Genomic DNA, 24,610 nt, shown 5'->3' with positions numbered 1-24,610 from the left:
CACAAATAGGCCTGTAACTCAGTAATCACAAGTGCTACACCCTTCATATTCTTTAAGAAGGAGGACCTTTCGGTACCACACCCTGTATCTCATTAATTATGCAAATATCTAATTCTGAGCCAGACAAATAGTAGAGCTGGAGGTCTGATCTTTGGCACCTACGGATAGGAATGACAGCAAATTATTTTGACAAAATGTCACGTGATCAGGCTGACCTTCGACATCGCTTTCACAATAGACCCTAGTATTTCTCTAGAGTCTTGGCTATAAATTAGTAACCTCAAGTGCTATACTCTTCATATTTGGTTGGATATGGACTAGACCTTTGAATGGCGCCACATCCTTTACCTGATTAATTATGTGCATATCTAATTTGAGGGTAGGCAATAGAGGTATAGATCTGGATTTTTGGTGGGCAGGTATGATTAAGGAAGCAAAGTTTTCCGCCAAAATGTCACATGACTAGGATGACCTTTGACCTGTGTGACACGTTTGACGATTTGAACACATATATATCGATTGGGCCCCGTCACTGCTGCTTGCAGCTATATTCTTTGAGATGTAATTGTGTCAATTGCCCTTTCCAGAGATCATGCGGTCACCTTGACCAATCTGTGACCTTACAACTTGGCTTTTTTGCTTCGCTGTCTCAAACATTGAGTTCGTAGCTTTCCTATCTGTGGATTGTTGATTTTTTGCCATGTTTTGTCATGTTCACTGATGTGAAAGGTGTTATTTATTGCACTGGATCTGTTAGCGATGACCAACAGCAAAGTGATACACTTCAACTCCCTCAAGGTCCTGCAGTGTGTGGACACTATAATAGCACAGGTCTAGCAAGCAATCGATTGATTTATTAACTGTGATATAACTGAGTATGATATATTAAACATTTTTTATAACTCAGGCTTGAACATTGACTCTCGCTGGCTACACACCATTGCCCTTTTCTAACATGATTTTGAGTAGCCTGGCCTAGCAAGCTGGCGTCGCCAGCCTGAGGCTGGTAACGCACTGTTGCTGAGCGAGCTGCTGGAGTAGGGGAGAAGTGCGCAGACAAGAGTGTCGGCATGTGCCTGTAGCTACGCTCTCCCTATCTCTGTATAGTATTATAAAGAATATTGCCCATATCTGTTAACTGCCTTCCCGAATCCATTCTTTTGCAACTTTCAATTGTAATGTCTCTCCACCAGAACAGTGGCCATTGCCACCGATTCAATCACCAACGCCGAGTTATCGCCTCGACTGAACAACTCGTTCGAGCAGTTTCTGACGAAAAACAAAGTATTCATTCGACTTCAAGCATCGATACTGACGAACTTACGAAAACATACGACATCGGCATTATTGTAAATCCACTTATGGCTTTAGTTGAAGATTAAAGTCGAGTAGCAAAGGAGAGAATCACATCAACGGCATTTCGTTATCGCGTTAGCCAGATTCATTGAGCCTTCCTTAAAAGACCGTTGAGGGCGCGTCATTATGCGAAAGAAAATAATCAGAGCTGCATAGCGAATAAAGAGCTGAGAGAGTCCTGGACGACGCCACCCACTGAGGTCCTAGTAAATCTCAGATAGGCAAGAAAGCAAGTCAACGTTAACAAAATAGATTGTAGCATCTCCGATGTGTTCATCCCTTCTAAGGGTGAAAGTTTCCGTTGGTGAACATTCTGGTACAAATTTAGAGCAGTCACTAGTTTGCGATATATTACCGCGATTCCCGATAAACAAAGACAGGGCAAGCCCGACAAGAGAGTCCCTAAATTTGTTAAGCTGTCAAGTACAAAATTGCCGCCGGCATTACGGCATGGCAAATAGCATATATTGGGTTTCGATGTTGAGTTTTAGCGACAGTTGAATCAATTGAATCCGTGACAAAGTACGTCCACTCCTTCTGATGTCGTGATTCTTGATATATCATATTCAAAAACTTGTTTGACATTTTCGATTTGAAATTTCGATAATCTAAGTCAGTGACAATGCCCCAGTCCTCAAACGTTCACAGTGAATAAAACAGAAGGCAGATGCACGACATCCCTCTTTTTATATATATTAATACAACAGCACCAGACTTTAAATCAAATAAGTCAAAACGTCTTTTTAGCGTGACAATCACGTCCAGGTGATGTGTCATCTTTCAGCTGTTCTGGCTATCATCGTGCCAACTATATCATTGCGCACATTGCTTTTATTCCTTCTGGCCTATACAAATTTAATATTCGATAAGGTACCCTTCTTGCATGTGAGTTTGACCCTGGTTTGACTCAGAGTTTGACCCAAATCGCCCTCTATCGTTAATTTGATGGAAACGGGGCAGAATACATGGCAATCATGTTGCTAAAAAGGCTTTGCTACAGCACCAACTTTAACTTTCATTTTTTCAAATTGTTAAAGATGTCATACATATACAAATTATTTTATGAACGTCACATTACGACCATCAAGATTTTAAAAAAACCAAAATTTCGCTAGTTATAAAATGTACCAGTCAAGCTCGAGCACGGTAATGAGATCAACCAGCACGGGCGGCCGGTCGCAGCTGCAGCTCATTCATTGGCAGCACCCGCGTACTCTTCTGCGGGATACAGGGTAGCTGTACGTATCCACGGAGTTGTTGTGCGGTCGGTGTTATTTTCCAGTTTTTATATGCTTGCTTAGTGCTAGCTACCAGAATGCGAAAACAGCGAAAGAAAACACTCATAAACGAAACAGCACTGCTAAACAAATGTCAGTACGACGGGTGTGTACTGAGAAGGGTATGGCCGCATTTAACGTAGCTCTGCATGGCTGTGTGTTACGGAGTTATACGGCCTCCCACCATAGCCCGGCTGACTGCCATAGACAAAATCGCTGGTAGCACCTCGGAAATACGGCCGGCAGTTTCTCCGCCGAAACAGCCGATTTTGAATCCAAAACTTGCATTGATCTACTTTTTCGAGCACACCCACCTCGCTTAGGTACATGATGTGCTTAGCTGCGCTTGTAAATTTACGCAGAGCCCAATTTTCTCTCTAGGCCTATATGCGGGGGAAGCGTTCGTAATTAGTGTGAGCAGTTTTATTGCAGTTCACTGCAGTGGCTTCGCTATCTATTACTGAAAATGGTTGTAATCTGATTCAGCCCATGAGCACTCGGGCGAAAACCAGCCCTGCAAACAACATGAACAAAAGAGCATCGCGATATCGAACTTCTAAAGTCGACGTTCATCGAGGAGTGCAACCAGAGAAAATTATGAAATATGTAACAAATCTGATGAGAAAAAAGAAAAATATTTACATGATAGAAAACGTTCATCGTCGATAGCAAATAGCCTAGTGGTTGTTAGAAATAATGTTAATTACAGACTGTTACATCGCGATGTTCATTTGTTTGCAAGGCTGGTTTTCGCGCGAGCTTGGCCAGATCTTTAAGGTTGCGAAATCTCCGATATATATCGGAAAGTATTTACCGCGATTTGAAAAATCTGTAGTATCGTCCGTTTTTCGAAGTTGGGGTCGAACTGAGGAAGTCGTGCTTGCTCAGATCTGTAAAGTGATGAAATCTTCGATATAAGCTTATTGGATATTTACTCGCGATATGGACAATCCAGTTATGAGTATCGTCTATCGCTGTAAATAATGTATTTCGTGGAAGACCAGCCAAAACTCCCGATGATGTCAGATCGGTCCTCTGTCCAAGTCCCGATCGTCAAGTAATTTTTTTTAAAGCCTACATGTAAAGAATGTATTTCGTGCAAGTCCCTCCCGGAAACTCACGATGTTATCCGATCGGTCCTTTCAACGAAGTCCCGCTAGTAATTATGTGTATGAAGTTTCGTGTGGACATTTAATGAAAAAATGCTTTAAATGTAAAAATGTATTTCTTGCATGAATAAATTTAATAATGTAAAACATGCAGGATTCTTAACTACCGGCCATGGATGCTATTTTTGAACTAAGAGTCGGACAGAGGTAGTCGGGTGGTCAGATCTGTTAGGGAGCATTCGTTTTTTACAGGGAGGGGGTCGGTGGAAATCAGGGGGGTTGACTTTTACGAAACCGTTTTTAAGGGGGGTCAAATTTTGCAATCAATGATTGGAAGGGGGTCAAATTTTACAAAGGTTTGTATGGAGTTATGGAAAAAATTTGACTTTTGAATTTCACAGAAATGTTACTTGGTCCTTCATACAAAATCTATGAGTAGTCTATGAGAAGCTATGAATAATTTCCTTTAAATACAAAACTAGCTAAATCTGTGTTTTTATAGACTCTTGATTATTGACATTAACGTTCTTGATTAGACTAGGGCGATTACAAGTTCATGTGTGTGCAAGTAATTTGATTTTGGAACGTCACCAAAAATGTTGATTCTCTTTAAATTGTGGTATGTGAGGAAACTTTGAATGTATTTTTTACAATTATACAAAACTAGCTATTAAAATCAGTGTTTTAAAAAGGTTTGGCAATTGATATAAATGTACGTGACGAGAATATATTTAAAGGAGCAGATCTGAAAAACCAATAAGACAATTTAACCCAGTGATTATTTGTAAAGTTCAAAAAGGATTCTTTGAAAGGTCAAAGGTCAAATGGGAAATTATAATTCAATTAAGATATTATTGATACGGACTGTGACATCTGGGGGATGGTCGCTGTTTTTTGTGCATGAAAATTCAAGGGGTGGGTAGCTCTTTTTCTTGCAAACACTTTTGAAGGGCCTAATTTTTTCTGCCCAGGGCCATGAGGGTGCGAAGGTTTAATGAATCAAATCTGATGATTTTTTGAGGGGTCACATTTTACAATTGATGAATTGAGGGGGGTTCAATTTTAGAAATTTTATTTGGAGGGGGTTAGCTTACATTTTCATTTGTCCCTCAAATTCCACCGACCCCCTCCCCGTAAAAACGAATGCTCCCGGCCCTTAGGTGGTTAAATCTCCGATAAACATTGGATATTTACCCACGATTTGACAAAGTATCGTCTAGTATCAGAGTTAAAGTCCGAAATCGCCTATATTTATCGGGTTAATATTGGTGATTTTGAAGACTCGGCGTGCCGAGACACAGTGCAAGGAAATCTAGTATGATCGTCTGGTATCGATATTAGAGTCTCGGAATTGCCGATATTTATAGGGTAAATATCAGCTATTTCTCAGCGTGCCAAGAAACGATAGGCAAGAAGTCGTTCTAGGCTGAGGTGTAGTCCCGAAATTGCCCATATTTATCGGTTTATATCGGCGATTTTGCAGACCTTTGAAAGGTGCAGAACATAACTTAGTATCTTGACAGTTTTTAACATTTTAGGCCCTATTACCTCCGACTCGCCGGACTTTCTTTAGCCACTGTCTTCGAAGGAGCTGCTCTGTGGGAAAACGGTAAAAACTAACACCGTTTTTGTTCTTCCTTTAGTCGTTTTTGCACCCAACTGCACTTAATTCATTTTTCATTCTACTGAGCATTAAAAAGTTGTAACATGCAGAACTGCACTAGACAGTTACAGACTCCGAGTCCAATGCTACGGTAAGCTGTCACACACGATAAAAATTACAAGCGACCTCAAAAGAGGGCTAAAACTGCAGCAAGTGAAAAATAATACAGTAAAAAATTAGGTCGACCAGCGAGAGATAATACTTGCTAAAACGCAGAGGATAAAAACTGCAACAAGTTAAAACAAATACAGCAAAATACTGACCGACCAGCGGGAAGTAAAACACTTGCAAAGCACAGAGAATAAAAACGCAGACGTTTCGGGTGCGACCCTTCGTCAGTGTCGCACTCGAAACGTCTGCGTTTTTATTCTCTGTGCTTTGCAAGTGTTTTATTTCCCGCTGGTCGGTCAGTATTTTACTGCATTTGTTTTAACTTGTTGCAGTTTTTATCCTCTGTTTTTTTACTGTCACACACGCTCATGTATCGCCGATGACGTCACGCACGCTCCTCCCATGAGCCCTTTCGCGCCCATGGGATTTCGAGTTTATTTTCGTAAATGTCATCTACTTCAAAGTCTCCTTCGTCACGCCGCTGTCGCTGGTGGGTGCAAACATGTGGCAAATTTGAGCTGCATTTTATTCAAGGTGGATTTTACAAGGGATAAATGGTGACACTCCCTAGACTTAGGTTTCCCTTCAACAGCGCGGAGAATTTCCGACATCGGGGAGATTACACAGCACGGAGATAAATTTCCCACAGCGCGGAGATTTTTACACAGTGCGAAGATATTGACACAGCGCGGAGAATTGTCGTTTTCGTCCACGGTACAAGAAACATTAAACAATCTCACTCTCTAGCAAAACCTTTTTAGCAATGATGATAGCCCTGTATATTCTGCCCCGTTTCCATCAAATTAACGATAGAGGGCGCTGTGGGTCAAACTCTGGGTCAAACCACAGGGGGCTGTCTACATGTCCGTCCCCAGGGGTGGGTAGGTGTTTCGTTATATCGCTAATAAAGATATATTCTACCAACCTTTGGTGTTTCGGTCTTAACTTAGCACTGCCCTTGACAATCTTGCGTATACGTTTTATCAACATGCTGCGTCTATTATCTGATGAGTTTGAGTGCCTCATTAGCCAAAGTAATCAAGGGTAAATTACTAATCTGTGGACGCTCTCACCAGATTATCACCGGATTAAATTTGACACAGTCAATAACGAACGCACCAGCAAGGTATAACTGAGTTATACCTTGCTGGTGCGTTCGTTATTGACTTTGTCAAACCTACCCACCCCTGGGGACGGACATGTAGACAGCCCCCTGTGGTCAAACCTGGGGTCAAACTCACATGCAAGAAGTGTACCTTATCGAATATTAAATTTGTATAGGCCAGAAGGAATAAAGCAATGTGCCCAATGATATAGTTGGCACGATGATAGCCCAGAACAGCTGAAAGATGACACATCACCTGAACGTGATTGGTCACGCTATAAAGACGTTTTGACTTATTTGATTTAAAGTCTTGGTGCCGTTGTATTAATATATATAAAAAGAAGGATGTCGTGCATCTGCCTTCTGTTTTATTCACTGTGAACGTTTGAGGACTGGGGCATTGTCATGACTTAGATTATCGAAATTTCAAATCGAAAATGTCAAAACAAGTATTTTAGAATATGATATATCAAGAATCACGACATCAGAAGGAGTGGACGTAATTTGTCACGGATTCAATTGTTTAGTAAAATTGGCAGCCAGACTTTTTATTTTGCTAACGCTATAACATGCCCAAACTGAGCCACTGTCGACCTTATTTGTTCAGTAGGGAAACCTTATTTGTTTCAGTAGGGAAAAGAGCCAGATTGCAATGCATAAAATTTGTTTATTCACTCTATATTATCTACAGTGATATGTGTATTCTTTTCTTTCACCAGTCACACAGCTTTCATGTACGTGAGCCATTGAGTATGCTGATGGATGTGCGCATGCGATCTGTCCTCCGACCTTTCGGTCGTCACCCAGGGTGATGAGGTCTGACAAAGTCCCGGACGTAAAAATCCAATGTGGGTCAAGGCTCTCACGGAAAAATTAAGTAAATGAAGGAGGAGGAGAAAGAGGAGGAGAAGGAGGAGGAGAGAGGAAGGCAGAGAAGTTTAGCAAGAGGGGAAGAGATCTCGGAGAACAGCGAGAAGAGTTAAACTGTGGCGATTGACCCCATCGTGAGAGGAGAGACTAAATAAACTCAATTGTAAGTGTATCGACACTCAAAGGCACGCGCTTGTCATGATGAAAACATGTTCATTACGCTGGGGGTGTGTGTTCCCGGAATTTCGATTTCTTTTTCGGATTTTGAAGGTGAACTAAATTGCTGCAAAAATCAGGTGTGTAGATTTCCACTTTCAAATTTGTTATGGTGCTCTATTGATTACTGTCACGCTCCTTATCATCTCTTCCCATGGTAATTGGATTTGTCGTACATGTCAATAATGTTTGTTTCAACGTCGTGATATGTACTTGTAGTAACCAGGCATTCAGTGTGGTAAAGTCATTTTCGAGTTTTACAACATCGAGTAAAATTTGTTTCATTTCTTCCGATTGGCTACCAAATTATGCAATATTATCATACTTAATACACTGATCGAGGGAAAATAATTATATTTGGACCAAAAATAATGCACTGGTATTAGGATTGAGGGCGCTGTTTACAACCTCAATATCACTGGACCAGTACACTTGAGGAGTCATACTATCCTGGCGTTATTGTTATTTTGTTCGCGATGCAGGACGTTCATTGCTCGCCGGAATTTTTTGCAGAGGGTGGTCGACAATTTGGACAACATCTATATGTCAGTTTTTATGTTATAATTCGGATTTATTATCAAAAGAAAATTCACAGTTTAACAAGGTTTTTGTCACGAAGTTGTTATATTCAATAGTCAGACTGTGCTCTTAAAATATTTTCCAGTACTCCTTTTCTATTTGTAAAATGCAGCATCTTGTTTTGTTCCCAGGATAGTGGTGAAATACCAGGTATTCAGCTGGATGACAGAGATCTTGAGTAACACTCTACGATATCTCAATCTTAATCTAAATTTCTTGATAGTGTATTGCACTGCAAGCACTGAACTACATTAAACTGTAGACAACTGATTTCTTTGTAAGAACAAGAAGTTATTTATAAACAGTATACATAACACATAATGTACTGTTGATGTGCAGCGTGCTCGGAAGCTTATATGTGATTGGTCGATTGTCACTATTCACAGCAACTTAGGGAGTCTATTTGTACGATTCGATTATAACGGTAATATTCAGCCATCAAATTGGATCAGCCCAATGTACACGATGTAGTGTCTTTGCGAGGCTGATTTTTATATTTGAATATTAATTCAGAAGAAAAGTAAGAACGCTTTATAGAACAAACATTTATTAATGTGAACATATCGAAGAATGTTAAAGTTGTTGTCGAAATAACAGAACACTTGAAACTAATTGCGTGGAAATATTATTTTCTTGCATTTTCCATTTATGGATTCGAAAATGTATTCCAAAGAACAAAACATTTTTTAATATTGATATGGAAAAGATATGATTGTAGAGGAACTCCATCTGAAGTACAGGTGTTTAATTGGACTTCCGTTGTTTAAAATCAAGGTCACTGGTCAAAGCTTCCATGAACTGTGATCCTACCAAGGAATCTCCACTTTCCTAAAAAGAGAATAATGAAATGGTCGTGTAAATATATGTTTGGTATTGAAAGGAACCACGTGACTGGGTAAGCTGGCGAATATGTTTTGTGGCACGTTGCTTTCACCGCACTTTCTACAATTCTTTACGTGCTCGACTGCTCTGTAGACTCATTTTAGTTAGGTTTTCGGGTCTTGATTTGTGTGAAAATCGTACATGTAGCTTTTTTAACACATAATTGTGAACACATAGTATGTAGCCATTTTGAAGTTGATTCGTACAGTGACCCCTGGTTTTTCGTCCATAGTTACGAAATAAAATTATTTAGTTTCCTTATACGGAGTACAAGCCAGACTTCAGAAATTTCACTTAAAACTCCCTAAGCTGTATCTTTTGGCAATTTTTTAAGAACTTTTGTTTTGTGGTTTCCCTACACTTTCTGCATTGAATTCCTGAACTGTAATTTAATGCCAAGTATTTAGCATATCAACACACCCTATATGAGTATAATCTACATTGTTATTGTCGGAAATTGTATTCAAGTCCGGACTAGAATTCATTTCAAAATGACTAACAATGATCACTACACACATACAAGCTGTGTTGACAAAAAGAATACTCGAAATTTCAGCATGACAAACGGATTAGGGTCAGACACGGTAGTTGATATACAGAAGCAGAATACTGAAAAACTTGCCACAAGTTACAGCTTATGTCCCTTTCAAATATATTGTAAAATAAGCCTAAGTATTTATTCTTGATTGTCAGAATATAAGTTACAAGTTGCCATGAGCAAATTTAAAGTACATGAGTAAAAGTTTAAAGTTTTCATTTCTGAGGTGCGTATTTCCTTGAAAGAAAAAATATCGTCTGAATTTAATTGATATGAAAAGGGGTTTTCCTGTTTTCAGGTGTGAGTAAATTTCAAGTCAATGACTAACTGTCTTGAGATTTGTGTTGATTGCAGATTAGAAGCACGAGAACAGTTTGTTTCCCCGTAATGATGCTTTGAAATGAAATGGACACTTTCAGGTATAATAAAACGACATCATTCGAAAATCCCACGTTCGAATTAGGGCAGTTTCTTTCCTTTCCGAGTGAAGCGAGTGTATCGAAACCCTCATATGAAGAATTCAGAATTTTCCTTACCTTGGCAGCGATGGCGTGCTGGCAGATTGCGGGGACATCGAAAACGCTTGGGTCTTCGATACCAAGGGTTACATTGAAGAACCCCCCGCTATAGATAGCTTTCACTGAAAATAGAAAACATTAACATTGAATAAGTGAGGAGAAAAATCAGGACGAGAACACACATACATACATAAATACATACACATACATAGATACATAGATACATAGATACATACATACATACATACATACATACATACATACATACATACATACATACGCACACACGCACGTATGCATGCGCGCGCACACACACACACACACATATACATCCATACATACGGGTTTTCAGTACCATGTTTTTTATTACAGATTTAGTAATGTATTTCATGAGCGGAGATAAAGAAGGGCAAAGGCCCGAAGGGGAGAGTTCGAGAGGGCAATAGGGTTTTCGTGTCGTACGACATTGAAAATATTTAACAAATGTTGCTGCTGTTAGGTGCAACCTGAAAGAGACAACTGCTCAAAAATATGTTATTTTCGAAGACAACAAGGCAGGCGCACTTAGTATTAATAAAAAGTACATAACTTTTCAATGAATCTTTAGACTATCAGGAAAAAATAGTTAAATCAAATGAGATTAAATTCTGTTAGGACAGGTTTCAAAACCTACTGACTCATCCTTACTCTCGCCATATTCGCCAAGTGTGGTGAATGGATTTTGGGGATGCCCAGTAGCCACTCTTGCGAATTGTGACGAGCCAAAAATGTATTAATAGCTAGAGGTGAAAATATCAAATTGAAAGATCACCACTACTTGTGACTTGAAACACATTCAAATCAATCTTTAGTCAAAAAAACTAAACAACAATGGAAAATATCGCTGCGTATCGAAACTATGTAAAACCCCTAACAAAAGATAACAAACACGATTTTCTAAAATGTTGTCATATACATCAATATTGTTTACTCTGAGGAACAGTTCACCAGGTTCACCCATGTATGAAAATATTTAATTGCTATTACCATATCATTCTTGCTAATTTGTGTTTGACGTAGCTTTTGTCACACGATCCAAGATTTTTTGCCCGAGATGCCGACCAAGTTATTTAAGTCAAAATATGACACAACACGTACTTATTGTTTACAATTCAGTTATGTATGTGCTGCTAATGACTGTTTTTCGTGCCGAATTTTTTTTTGCATGAATCATAAGTTTTGGTCATGGCTCAAAGTCTTTGGCATACATTCACCATAGTAGCGTAAAATCTGTTCTGACTTTATTACGAACGGCGTATTATAATCGATCACATTTGTTACTTTTCTCTGATTTCAATACGTAGTGGTGAACGCCGCTATCGCTTCGATTCGGCTGAAAATAGGTCATCCGAAATGCAACATGTCCCTCATACTTTCTCAACATCCAACAAAAGTTCAAATGGACGGCTGTACTTGGCTCCAAATGTACCTGATCATATTGTCGTTCACAAAAGACGGGCATACTTCGGCAATTATACTGTATGTGTACGACCGAAGAAGTACGCCGACCTGACATAGAGCGACATTGTCGACAACTCAGTAAAGGTTTACAGGGTTTCTCAAGGCTAAACATCTACCATGTGCGTTTGATGTCTAGTGGTAATTTGCGAAGCAGTGCTGTTCAATAATTATAATATTTTTTCTTAACCTAGGCCTTCGATAACACTGCTACCGCCGCCTAATGTCGCTGGTTTCCGACTTCTAATGAAAGCAATGAGTATAATACACACACACACACCCATCCATCCATCCATCCATCCATCCATCCATCCATCAATCCATACACACGTATGTATGATCTAGTTGCAACCTATGTACACATGTTTGATGCACGTTTTTGAAACTTGAATATAAGCATACTCATTTCAGCGTAGACAGACAGACAGACAGATAAACTTACTGACGGAAAACACTTACACATGCCAACAGCTCTCTTTTTTCTGCCTCCGTCACCCGCATTTTCTGAGTACGTGTTGTCGTTTTAGTTCCGAGCAATGACAGCATAATCTATAGTGACATTGACGTCGGAAATGATTTTGACAAAACAGCCTGAGGGACACTCTGAGCATGACAACTCCGGGGGAAAAACAGAAATGAAAATGAAATACATGTACATACCATCCTTTGCCTCAACTTTTCCCTGTAGGCCCATGGGAATACACGATGACCGTGTCACCAAGGAGATAGTCGTCAATTTCATACCATGCAGCACAATGTCATATATGTAGTCATCAGCGATGAGATCTTCACCAAAGTACGTTAGTGTTGTGAAGTACTTGGCACGGTCTGATGTAGAAAAATCACGACAGCATAATGCCTGTTATAACATCAGGTGACAACAATCGAGAGGTGAAGATTTAAGGCACTCTTTCCCCTCTAATTTTTGTTCAACATGTGGTAGGCATTGACTTTCAATGGGGTTATCAAAGAACGCTGGACACTGACTATTTGCATGTCCGTGTTCATATCAGCAAACCGTCGAATGCGCCCCGGGGATAGACATTCCGGACTCTGAAACTTTTACAATTTTGCCTGCCACTTGTGGGGGCTCACAAGCTTAATGTTTTGGAAAAGTGGTAATTTAATTTTTTCTCCCATCTAGAGATAATACGGAGACTGCGGCCATTTTGAATTTCAAATATCGATAAATATCGGGTAACTTATTTCTCTGGTGCTAAAATCTGCACGGTGATTCCAGATTGTTTTTTCCTGATTTTGAAAGAGAATGGTTGAAAATTTGTTGGAGGAAAGTTTGAGCCAATGTCTAGGTCTTTCATTTTTGAGGCGCGCACTACCTGAAAGGGACAACAGCTGTAACTTTTGATGGTATTTCACTGCTTTTGTTTTGCATGTCAATTACGAGATCTCGTTGCTTCACGTGTAAAATGCATCGTCATTGTTTGTATTTGAATACTAGTCCGGGCCAGAATTCTCTTGTAAACAATAATGCAGATGACACATGTAGAGGCCGAGTTGACAAGCTGAATACTGTGTATATTGTATATTGACATGCCTTATGGTGCAGAACAAGAAACTGTTGTTGACATTAAAAACATAAATAGTGACAAACTCAATAAAAGTTAAAGCTGCTGGCCCTTTAATGGATAAACGAAAACAAAAAACAAAAACATTTGCATAGGGCTGACAAATACGGTCGCTTTGTCACTTGTAATCGGGGGAAAGTCCATATCCGTTGATTATATCATGAATGTTATGTCCTCGAAAATGTCAACCAGGAGAAAAACAGCCAACAACACATTGGAAATAAAACTAGAATCTTAAGGATTGTTTGACTAGCACGTTGCATTATTTACTTACGCTGCCGTTGTTCAAAAGGTGTGCAGATCTCAAGCTAGGAACAAGGGGGAAAACTGTGAACTCATGCTTACCGGGGATGCATACGTCGTCTTCCACGGTTCCCTGCAGCGCTGTCTTTGTACAGTTACCTCCAGCGATAGTGTACATTATTTTCTACAGAAAATACAGATACAACTGTGTATAGTGCAATATTGCAAATCTTGGGTTTTGGATGATAATGTTACTTCGGGCAGGCGGATTAAACCTGAATGGGCAGTTTTGGCTGTGAATCGTCAGCTCAGACAGAAAACGACTGATGTATGTTATTGCTGACTGAAGCCAAAGTCATAACTTTCCTTGCAAGAGTATTTTTATTTCATTTATTTATTTACTTGTACCAGGCTATAGGCCCATAGACATGTAGAAAATATTTATCTTACAGAAAAGGTACAAAAAGCAAACGGTCAGCCACAAAAGAGAGTGAAAACACGTGAGTATAAAGCGTTTCCCAAATACCTGCACCGGAAAGAGTCAGCAAGCGTGATAATATAAATGCTCTTATTCTGAAAACATTCAGATTCCTGAACTCTATTGATAAAATTCAAGGTTCATCATTTACGTATTGACTCGCCAAAAGATTACCACAAAATGCACAGCAGATACAGCACTTGCACCACAATTCCGAGACAAATTAAAAAGTTTTCCAAAACACTTGTTACACGCTGCGTACAGACGTTGTCAAATGAACGTTTTGTAAAAGAATACAAAGAGTGACGGCACTAAATATTAGTGCAAAAATCTAACTTTCACTTGCAATGGTTAGAACAATATGCAAAACTTTCCCAGAAGAAAGTTAGCGCGAGTTTACTATGAACGCCACTGGCAGTCTTTTAAACATCCTCGACATCTCACCACCTTGCCGTACATTAGCTTGTTTAGCTAATCTCTTTGAATGCTGTTGGTGCACTCTTGAGCGATTTTAGCCGAATATTCACCGGAGCGCTGTGCCCCCGGTACGGCGGAGTCTGCGCAGAGACGTTGACCGACTTTCAGATGACTTTACGAAAGGTGAACCCATGTTGGTCTGAGAATGGTCTCACTTCTACTGTCTGTTCATTGGTCTGAGGCGGGCAGCGAATTGAAAACATCCGATAAATTCTTTACGTTTAACAATACTGAAGAGTTAAAATAGTGATACATATTGACGCACCTACCTTCTTATAGTCCTGAATTATCTTAACCTGTCGTGCTGTTTCCATAGCCACTTTCTGGATGTCAGAATCTATGTGGGCCGTCGCCGCAACTGTGAAAACGCCGCTTTCCTTCGTTTTATCGGTGACATAGCCGCCAAGCTCGCCGAATTGGCCCTCCCATTTTGTCGGAGGGCAGCAGATGTAGGCAGAGGCGTACACGACGGATGACAGTAGGAGGATGATGGTATTCATGATTTCTCTGTCCGATCACTATGCCAGTTGCTCTATATATGGCGACGCTCTGACCAGGTGACTGTTGGCTGACTGTCACGAGAGCTGGAATTTGAGTAACTTGAGAACAGACGCCGTTCGAGGGCGCTGTTCTGTACAAGCAATAGAACGACTGTGTTGCTCATGAAAGTGGTATCGATGATCAATCTGCTCCATTAATTGCATCACCAAAAATTCCTAACTTATGAATAACCAAATATTGAACGTTTTGAAACAAAGATCCCTTGAAGTTTCCATTATTCGTTTAAAGACAGCACCAAAGTGCACATACATTCTATCGATGTCGAGCCTCGATAAGCACAGCCATGATGGACGAGTTATGTGTGCCTTTATCGTGAAGCGCAAAACTAAACTTCGTCAAAATTAAACACAAAAAAGTCAGGCGACACATCATATGATTAGAATAACTGATCCGTACCCTATATAGGTAGCTTGTCTGTAATGGGTTGCCTGATTTTAACGAAACTCCTGATTTGGGAATATTTTCTGTAGCACATGACAAGCCACCTTTTGTGGCTTTCCATTAGCGCGTGAGAGGAATATCGCGTGAGGCTGGTGGAACAGTATGTTATCATATTTCACCGTCAAGTTTTACGGCGGTGTGAAATACAAACATGACCTTCCTTTCTTCCTGCCAAAATGAACCTTGAAATACAATATTTATGAAGAAAAGAAAACAAGTTCTCTTGCAAGGCGTGACTGACCTTTCATCACCGTGATCTCACACGGATACACGTGCGAGGGACGATATTGAAAATTACAGAGCAGCTGACGCGAAATGCAGACAATTCCTCAAGATGCATGGTTTCTCCGATAATACCAGTGCCGAATATACTTGTCGTGATTTTGTTATTTGCACAGGTAGTCGAGTTGCACGTTACACGTCATTAAAAAATCTGGATAACATAAACGACCCTTGAGTTTCTGTTAGTCCCCATAATCGTCCCCCAAACAGGACAAAGGCCACGCCATTAAATCGAAGAATAGTTATGCAGCCACAAAACCAACATCACCGTTTTAACCGATTATACACGACAATTCATCGATTTGTTTCTTTCGAGCGGCATAGACAATCGATAAGAACGAGTATCGATGATGGCTATGAATTCGTACAAGTAGCTAGAAACGTGACAATCTAATGCTGAAAATGTATTGCAACTATTAAGCCGGGTTGCATTGCAAAGTAGGTCACCTGGACCCTATATTTTGTCTGCCCAGACCATGTGACAAGCTAACGGTAAATGAGTAATCACCGGAATGTGAATGCCCTTCCGTGTCAATGCCCTTTTATGAGGTTAGTGTGACCCATCAGTGACCTCAACATGGTGGTTTTTAGTTTAAGTGGCCTTAGGGACGATTCAGAATTTACTTCCAGGGGGGGGGGGTTGGAGGATTTTCTATTTTCTGGGTGATTTTTTTCCACGGCCCCCCCTAGTAAATTATAGAAAAAATCTATGGCCCCCCTCATCTTTCTGTTTTTTTTCCATGGCCCCCCTAATATATACATGCATGCTTATACATTATAGACATATCCAGTCTAACAAGTTGCAGGAACTGTAGTGGACATATAATCGATGATATAACAAATCATTTCAGGGTTATGTGACTATAAAGGAATGATTTGCAGGGACTGCAAGTGGCACACTTTTGGAAAGGGTAGCAATAAACATATCTGGTTGTAAATTTCTGAAGAAAGTTAATTACTAAATATGAATACTTTTTTCATTATGTCTCACTGATAAATATGATGCACACAAAGACAAGCAAAGATGTCAGTTAGAGATAGTGAACAAAAATCAGAGGAGCAGATAATTGGCAAAGTGATATATATCTTGAAGTTTAATGGTACATCATTTGCAGATATCCAGATATTCCTGGAAAGTGAGATGTACATGTACATGCACACGTTCAGCATACATTTTCATTTGATGATGCTGAATATTTGCAGACTCACGGTGAAAGTTTTAAACATTAGGAATTAAAATTGGTGAAAGCCAACTTATTTTTAATTTTTCTCTTTTTTTCTAATTTGGTTGTCATAAGACCAAGTAGCTGCCACTGAAAGTAACAATTGCTGAGGAATATTTTAGAACATTTCTTGAACAAAACACCTTATCCAAAAGAATGAATTCACATGTTATTCTGCTCATTCCATTCACAATCCAATGTTCATATTAAAATGCAGATTACCCTGTGTAAGTCAAAGTTCACATTTTGTCAGCAGTATTTTTCAAAATTGACAGAGCATTCATATTTCAATTTTTTTAACAAACTTTAATTTAAAATAGTCATGATGCACATGTTTTCAGATGACACGAAACAATACATGTTAATTTGTTTTTTTGCCTTTTCTGCCAGCCGCCACTGTGAAATCTTTGATTATACATATCAGAATGAATGGGACACAAAAGTATTAGCATCAATACACAATGTGTGAGCCTATCCACATTTCTCCTAGCCTCATACACACTGAGATCACTTCTTGGACTACAGCAAATTTCTTGTGTACACAATATTTCAACAATCCGACACCATAGCATTGATGCAGTGCCACATGATCTTCTGGATGCCCATACAGGATAATTGGAAAATCAACCCTTTTGTAAATTTATCACCATATATTTTTGACAGTAATACATAATATTTTTATTTTAAACATTAAAAAACTATTCGCAGAAAAGCAACTTGAAGATGAGACGGCCATAAATTTATTTTCAAAAAAGTTTACAGTAGATGTAAGCACTGTAAAAAGTTATGTAGAACATTTAAAAAATTTAGAAAGAAATTGATGAGAATGAAACATAGAAAAAAGGAGCAGAAAAGGAGAGAGGATAAAAAATACGAGGACTATGACTGGTTAAAGTTGCTCTTGAGTGGGAACCTTCAAAATTTAAACGTAAAAGAATTAAAAAAATACCTTGATAAACATAAATTACCAAAACAAAACAAAATTGAAAGCTGAAAAGTTCAAATTATAACCGCACATATACATGCACAACCTTCATTCAATTTAAGAAAGCTGTCAGGGAAAGATATTGTAACAACTTATGTCACAGATGAGTCAGATAGCAGTGACTCTGAATTGGAAACCTCTGTCAATGGAGTCATTGAGAGTGATGATGATGGTGTCGGTTCTGAATATGATAGTGACACAGACACTGACACTGACAAAATCCAGAGAACCAACGTGACCATGTTACTTTAAGAAGTGGCAGAGTAGCAAGTCGTTTTGTTTTGAATTAAGGTGGAGCTGTATGTTGCCAATACAGTTTTTTTCAAAGCAATATCTCTCATCAAAGATGACAAGGAAACCCCCTCATACCATATATTTTCAACAAGCAGAGACTCTAAAGTTTAGTATGGTAGCAGTAGTTTACTCAAAGGATGAAGAGGGTGTATATTTGGGATAAAAAACCTCAATTTTGGTATTAATGATAAAAATTAATGTAAGTCAAAAACTAGACAGTATTTTCTGAAATGTAATATTTCACTTGAATTAGAGTTATATGTAGAAAAAACAACTATTTTATTTGGCATTATCCATCCTCATTTTAAAATTGTAGGGGTTTAAAGACTGACACACTAATAATTGTTAAAATCATGATCAGCAAGAGCTTTATTGCCAAACAAAACCAATTGATAGTCGTTGTGTTATATAGCATGTAAAAAACATAATGTGAAATTTCAGAAAATTTGACCCAGCCGGAGTGGAGTTAAATTCTTTGGAAATTTTGAAATTGGGAGGCAAAAGAAGCCAAGAAATCGGGTGATTTGCATACATTTGCATAAATCAACACTTCTTTATCATACAACTTTCAACTGCTTTACAAGCTACAAGGTAAACCCAACCTTAAAAGACATTTGCTGTAATTTTAGCATTTGTTCAACGTTCATCTCTGTGTATCAGCATTTGTTTGTTATTCTATCACTACATAGAACACCCAATGCTGTATTTAGCAACATACCAGTGTGAACATAAATGACCATTGTTATTGTTGATAAATGAATTCTAGTCTGGACTTGATCCGAGATCTCTTTTCAACAAAAACAACCCTGACTGTTCACTGTATGGTTTGTGTTGACATGCTAAATACTGGACATTTCATGACGCTTCAGGGAGGAGAACAAGATAATGCAGTAGATGCATAAAACAAACCACTGTGAATATTACCGAATTTGGCAGCTAAAGGAGTTTAACTAAACATGTTGAGTTTATCTGTCACCCAGGTAGCGTCTATGGTTCTCTTTTGTAGAGATCAGAAATTCTGGGCAAATATTGATGTTTTTTTTCCTTGGCCCCCCCCTAAAAGATTGTGGTATTTTTGTCTGGCCCCCCCCTAAATTTTCTTGGGAAAATGGGTGGCCCCCCCTGAAAATCCTCCAACCCCCCTGGAAGTAAATTCTGAATCGTCCCTTAGCAAAAACTGGACGACCTCTGCAAACATATGTGGTTGTACTTTTTCTACTATAAATCTATTATGCATAATGCGCTGAAACGATTGTAGCGTGCATATGAAACAAATTTTTAACAAAAGTGATAAAGAAAAGTGAATAAATAATAATAATAATAATAACAAGGCAGTATTGCTGAAGGCAATGAGTACTTGGGCCGAGATAGAGTAATTTTGAGGACTGTACTACTATTCAAATATGGTCTTGAATTTCCTCCTGTCAATTAGGCATTTGATTAACTGGTTATTAAACGAAGCAATGGCATGACAACGGCAAAATATGTCTAGCAACTTTTGTGGAGTTTGAGGCAGGGGTTCTTTATTTATAGTGAAATTGCTTAAACTCCTTAAATATTCAAATTACAGCAAATTTCTTTTGTTCTCGATGGTAGATGTCTAATATTTAGATGGGCATATTTAGATTTCTACCCTATAGTTATCCCTATATACCAAAAATCGGACATCCAGCTCTATTGGCTTGCTCAGAATTAGATATGCAAATAATTAATGAGGTAAAATATGTGGTGTCATAAGGTGTCCCATCATACCAAATATGAAGGGTGTAGCACTTGTGGTTACTGAGTTGTGGACAAATATATATATTTGATGTCAAAGGTCATTGAGGTCACGTGACATTTTGTCAAAATAATTGTATTGCTAAGTTATTCCTATATACCAAAAATCAGACCTCTAGCTCTATTGGCTCGCTCAAAATTAGATATGTGCATAATTAATAAGGTACAATATGTGGTGTCATAAGGTGTCCTATCATACCAAATATGAAGGGTGTAGCACTTGTGGTTACTGAGTTGTGGACAAATATGTATATTTGATGTCAAAGGTCATTGAGGTCACGTGACGTTTTGTCAAACAAATTATATTGTTAACTTATCCCTATATACCAAAAATCAGACCTCTAGCTCTATTGGCTCGCTCAAAATTAGATATGCGCATAATTAATGAGGTACAATATGTGGCGTCATAAGGTGTCCCATCATACCAAATATGAAAGGTTTAGCACTTGTGGTTACTGAGTTATGGACAATAATGTATATTTGAGGTCAAAGGTCACCAAGGTCACATGATATTTTGTCAAAATGTCTGAGATATCTGCGTGAACCGATGGACTCACTGATGGACTCACGGACGGATATGACCCATCTATAAGCCCCTGGACTTTATCCGTGGGGACAAAAAACTGTGTCACTGCATCCTTTAGGCAATATGAATACGATGAAAACTAAATTTTTATTTTTCTTGCCTTATAAATGAAAGTCTATGGAGAACTGCCTTATACATGGGAGTCTATGGAGGTGTAAACTAAAAAGTCCTCTAACACGGCCAAATTCGATCGCATTGTGAAACAAATCGACGTGCATCTGTATGGGGTTGGGTACTATTCTTGTGCAAAGTTTGAAAGAAATTGACCTGGGCATGTCTGAGATATCCGCGTGAACGGACGGACGGACGGACTGACATGACCAAACCTATAACTCCCCCAGGACTTCGTCCGTGGGCACTAAAAACAACGCAACAGTTATTACAGCTACACCGGCGGTAGGTTCATATCCAGAGCCCCGTACGGTCTGCCGCCGTCGCTTGAAAACAATCTCATAAACCTGGCCATATGGGCAACTGTGTGTGAGCAGCTGGATGCTTGACTTCCCGGAGAAGGCGAGCTGTCACGTTCAAGCTCAGGATTATTTGTCGATCAAATTTCAGTAAATTTACCTTACTAAGTTACCTAGATGAAATTTTGTCTATATGCTGAAATTTCGCCGAAGTTTGACAAAATTGCATCGATTTTTCAGGTTCATATCCGACATTTTTGAGTTTTGAGTGCAGACAGAAATAAGTTTTGAGGCAACATGGCTGCGACCCCATGTTGACGCCTAGCCCTGCGTACGATGCTATGTGCTACAGCTAACACACAGCATCGTACGCAGGGCTAGCGAGAGAGTTGCCGACATCGACGGTTATTTACGAGAAGTGAATAAAAGACTGTCATTTTTGGAAGCGATCGAGTAGCTGAGGTAGGCTGGGATACGACTTGGGCCCAAGAACGCTGAATTTCGGCAGTAATTTGGCTTTTTACGTCAAGTCCCAAAATGGATATGAAGTCACCGACCCTACGTACGCGTACGGGTCTTTGCAGGGCTGTGGTGAGCGGGGCGATTACCTGTAGCGGAACACACAGCATCGTACGCAGAGCTAGTTGACCCCAAGTGAAAATGTGTTCGCGATCAAATCTTCCTATATTTTTTTCAGAATTTTCGACAAAATCATTGCTTCTTACATCTTTTGTAAAATATAAAATATCAATATAAGAATGCGATGTGCCATGTCTTCAGATTTCTAAAATATCGTTCGTTGACCGTTCGACGGAATACTCATTTAGCAAACTTGTGACGCAGTTGAAATTCAACACTGACCGCCAAATAATCTTAATGAGACTAATCATTCTAGACATCCTCCAAATTATCCAACCATTCGCGTTAGAGTTCAGCTCGCTTAGAGGATCATAACATTCTTCGGCCTTCGTTTAGATCGACCCTAATCTCTCCCATTTAGGAAATAAATACACAAGCTACCTTGACAAAATTTCGTGCACCATCCAGGACCAAACACACTACAAATCTGTCTTGACGTCATCATCTCCTTACATGGTAATCGGCATACCGTATTTTTTAGCAAAGGAGACACAGAATACGTCGGAGTATTCAGTTTCAAAACGTATTACATTGTGTGATGTTGTCAAAAAAAGGTAATGTTACTGCAGTGGTATAAATTACAAAACACAAAAGTTCAAATCAGTTTATTTTGGACTGGCTTTACCCAACATTTCATATTGTTTCCTATGCCAGATTTGACCACGTGCTTACTGGCGACCCCTTTACATGCAAATTTTGTGTCAAATGGTGTGTTCTCCTGGAAAAACAAACGTACGATTTCTATATGAAGGAGGCGAAATTTGCCCTCAAAACTCGAAACCACCCCTTTGGGGTGTACCTAGCTATTTTGAACGAGCTTCTCGAATCTGCAGCTCTATTTCGAAATGATGGTCTGGTTTTCTCAGCTCAAGGATAAGTGTTCTCCATCGCTGTGGGCATTACTATTCTCAACTGGGGGTACAGTTTCCAGTCGTAATGTTTTTCATTGTGTCCGGGATATAAAACCTTTCCTTTTCACAATTTTACTTCGGTTAACACTAGTCCACATCTTGTCAGCGATTAAACATGTTTCAAGTTAAATGTTAAATTCTGGTCTCGAGCCCTCTTGTTCGACCAACTGTATACCCCTCCCACTTTGGCTCGTCCAGTGGGTGTAGCAAGGGTCGTGCCATCGCCTAGGAAACGGAGGGTGCATTAATTGTTGCATTTCGATGCACATTTTGATTATATTCAGAAGATTTTGTGGCAAAAACTCAGATAGAGAAGCATTAATATTCACATCTCACTTATTCAAGACTGGCTGAGAGCAGCACTTCCATTCAGTTAACATCATTACGCCATTTATTATGCCAAGAAAGATGAAGCCAAGACATTTTGCCCTCCCTGGTCTCAGCCAGGAATGGTTATACCTTACAGAGTTTTTTCCCACGGAATGAAAACAAATGTACTTGGGCTGAGGCCCAAGTACAATAATAATAATAATAATAATAATAATAATAATAATAATATTTTGATTTTTCAAATGAACGTTTATTAATAAAAAAATAAACTCCTGTACAGAAAAGTGCATGTCAAATCATTTCAATTTTGACACGAAAAGCAGAATTGAAATCAGACAAATGCGTAATAGCAAATAATGATCAATTACTGAAAAAACTAAGCAAAGTTGGGCACTATACAAAAACAGCAAAAACTGCAAAATGGCTATGACACTGAAGCCGAAGCGAGACGGAGATAACTGGTGAAAAGGTAAACAGGTAGCTATATCACAGCAACATGCGGAAAGATACCAATCGATTAAATCTGAAAAACACAATTTTGTCATTGACAGAAGGCAAGATGCGTGGTGCACGAAAATTCTCCACTGAATAGGAGAAAGCAAAACAAACTTCCGAAACAAGAAAAGAGCGACAGAAATTTGCAAAGAACTAGAACAAGAACACCTTACATCTTGCAGAAAAATGCCGCCTAACCGCCAATGAGAAGGGACATGTCAGCCAAGAATCTTCTCAACTGACTACCCCCTCTCAATCCGAGGAGGAGGAGGAGGAGAATGTATTGTTTTCTTCTCTATCCAGAGTGACCAATGTTTTATGAATGTGACAATGATGTCATTTTTATTGACAAGTCATGACAAGCATGGCGCGTCATATTGAAACAAGATATCCGGTGCAGGCTATGTGAACAAGCTGAATTGAGTGCCAAAGATATCTTCAGGTGTAAGGATGAGAAAACTGTAGCAGAAGCAAAAACAGCAAATGAATATTGCTACTTACTGTTTAAAATTGAAATAATGTAAAGCAGCATCAAAAGTTTGAGTCATAATATTAATCAAATCAGGGCATTCATGAAATGAAATGAAATGAATTCAGAAATGAATTTGATGTCGTCACAAAAGCGTGCGCTGAAAAATGAGAGATGTTATGAAAATAAGGCGCCCGAAGGGCATTGAGCGACATTGAAAGATATGTTATAAAAATGGTGTGCGCGACGACACCAAAAAATTAAAGATGTTAGGGGCAGGCCGAAAATGAAATTAAAGACTTAAGGTGACTGTCGGTGCATTTTTTACTTCATATTTGCTGACAGTATTTTTAATTATATTTATATTTTTTCAGCCATCAATGTCTGACTTTTTTCAGAGGCAATCTTTTGGAATCTTTTTTTTTTAATCTTTCAAGCTCAAAAGGATATCAAATGTTCCACTCCTTAGAACAATTATTTATGTATTTGATTTCTCACAGGTCGTGTTTGATTAGGCAGAGTTCGTATCGAGCTGTCTCCAATAAATTGCTCATAATTCCTAACCTGTTCATTGACCTGTACACAGAGTTAGCGAATACAGAATGACACTCAAGAAGGAGGGGAACTCCGTCTGTGTAACAAAGATAGGTGTTGATGTACATTCAAGAAACATGTGATCAATACACAGAACAATCACTTC

The 24,610-nt window shown here is 39.0% G+C and overlaps 1 protein-coding gene across 1 annotated transcript; it reads right to left on the bottom strand.

Moving 5' to 3' along the window:
• Positions 1 to 8,253: 8,253 nt before the first annotated feature.
• On the bottom strand, positions 8,254 to 15,076 carry LOC139114242 (ependymin-related protein 1-like). The gene is made up of 5 exons (XM_070675819.1): positions 14,775 to 15,076; positions 13,653 to 13,734; positions 12,382 to 12,549; positions 10,243 to 10,346; positions 8,254 to 9,114 (listed from the first exon to the last, which is right to left on the bottom strand). Exons 1-5 carry the CDS (start codon positions 15,003 to 15,005, stop codon positions 9,031 to 9,033), a joined length of 669 nt encoding a protein of 222 aa, XP_070531920.1. The 5' UTR covers positions 15,006 to 15,076; the 3' UTR covers positions 8,254 to 9,030.
• Positions 15,077 to 24,610: the final 9,534 nt, after the last annotated feature.

The sequence above is a fragment of the Ptychodera flava genome, chromosome 16, assembly GCF_041260155.1.
Source record: "Ptychodera flava strain L36383 chromosome 16, AS_Pfla_20210202, whole genome shotgun sequence".
Lineage (NCBI taxonomy): Eukaryota > Metazoa > Hemichordata > Enteropneusta > Ptychoderidae > Ptychodera > Ptychodera flava.
This window is presented reverse-complemented; position numbering and strand designations above follow the sequence as displayed.

Bases quoted from the DNA above. Each gene is read 5' to 3' on its own strand.
- LOC139114242 (XM_070675819.1), bottom strand. From the start codon at position 15,005: ATGAATACCATCATCCTCCTACTGTCATCCGTCGTGTACGCCTCTGCC. The intron at 13,735-14,774 runs GTAGGTGCGTCA...TATTTTCTGTAG, and splicing joins TAATTCAGGACTATAAGAAG to AAAATAATGTACACTATCGC. The intron at 9,115-10,242 runs GTAAGGAAAATT...TTCTCTTTTTAG, and splicing joins AGCACGCCATCGCTGCCAAG to GAAAGTGGAGATTCCTTGGT.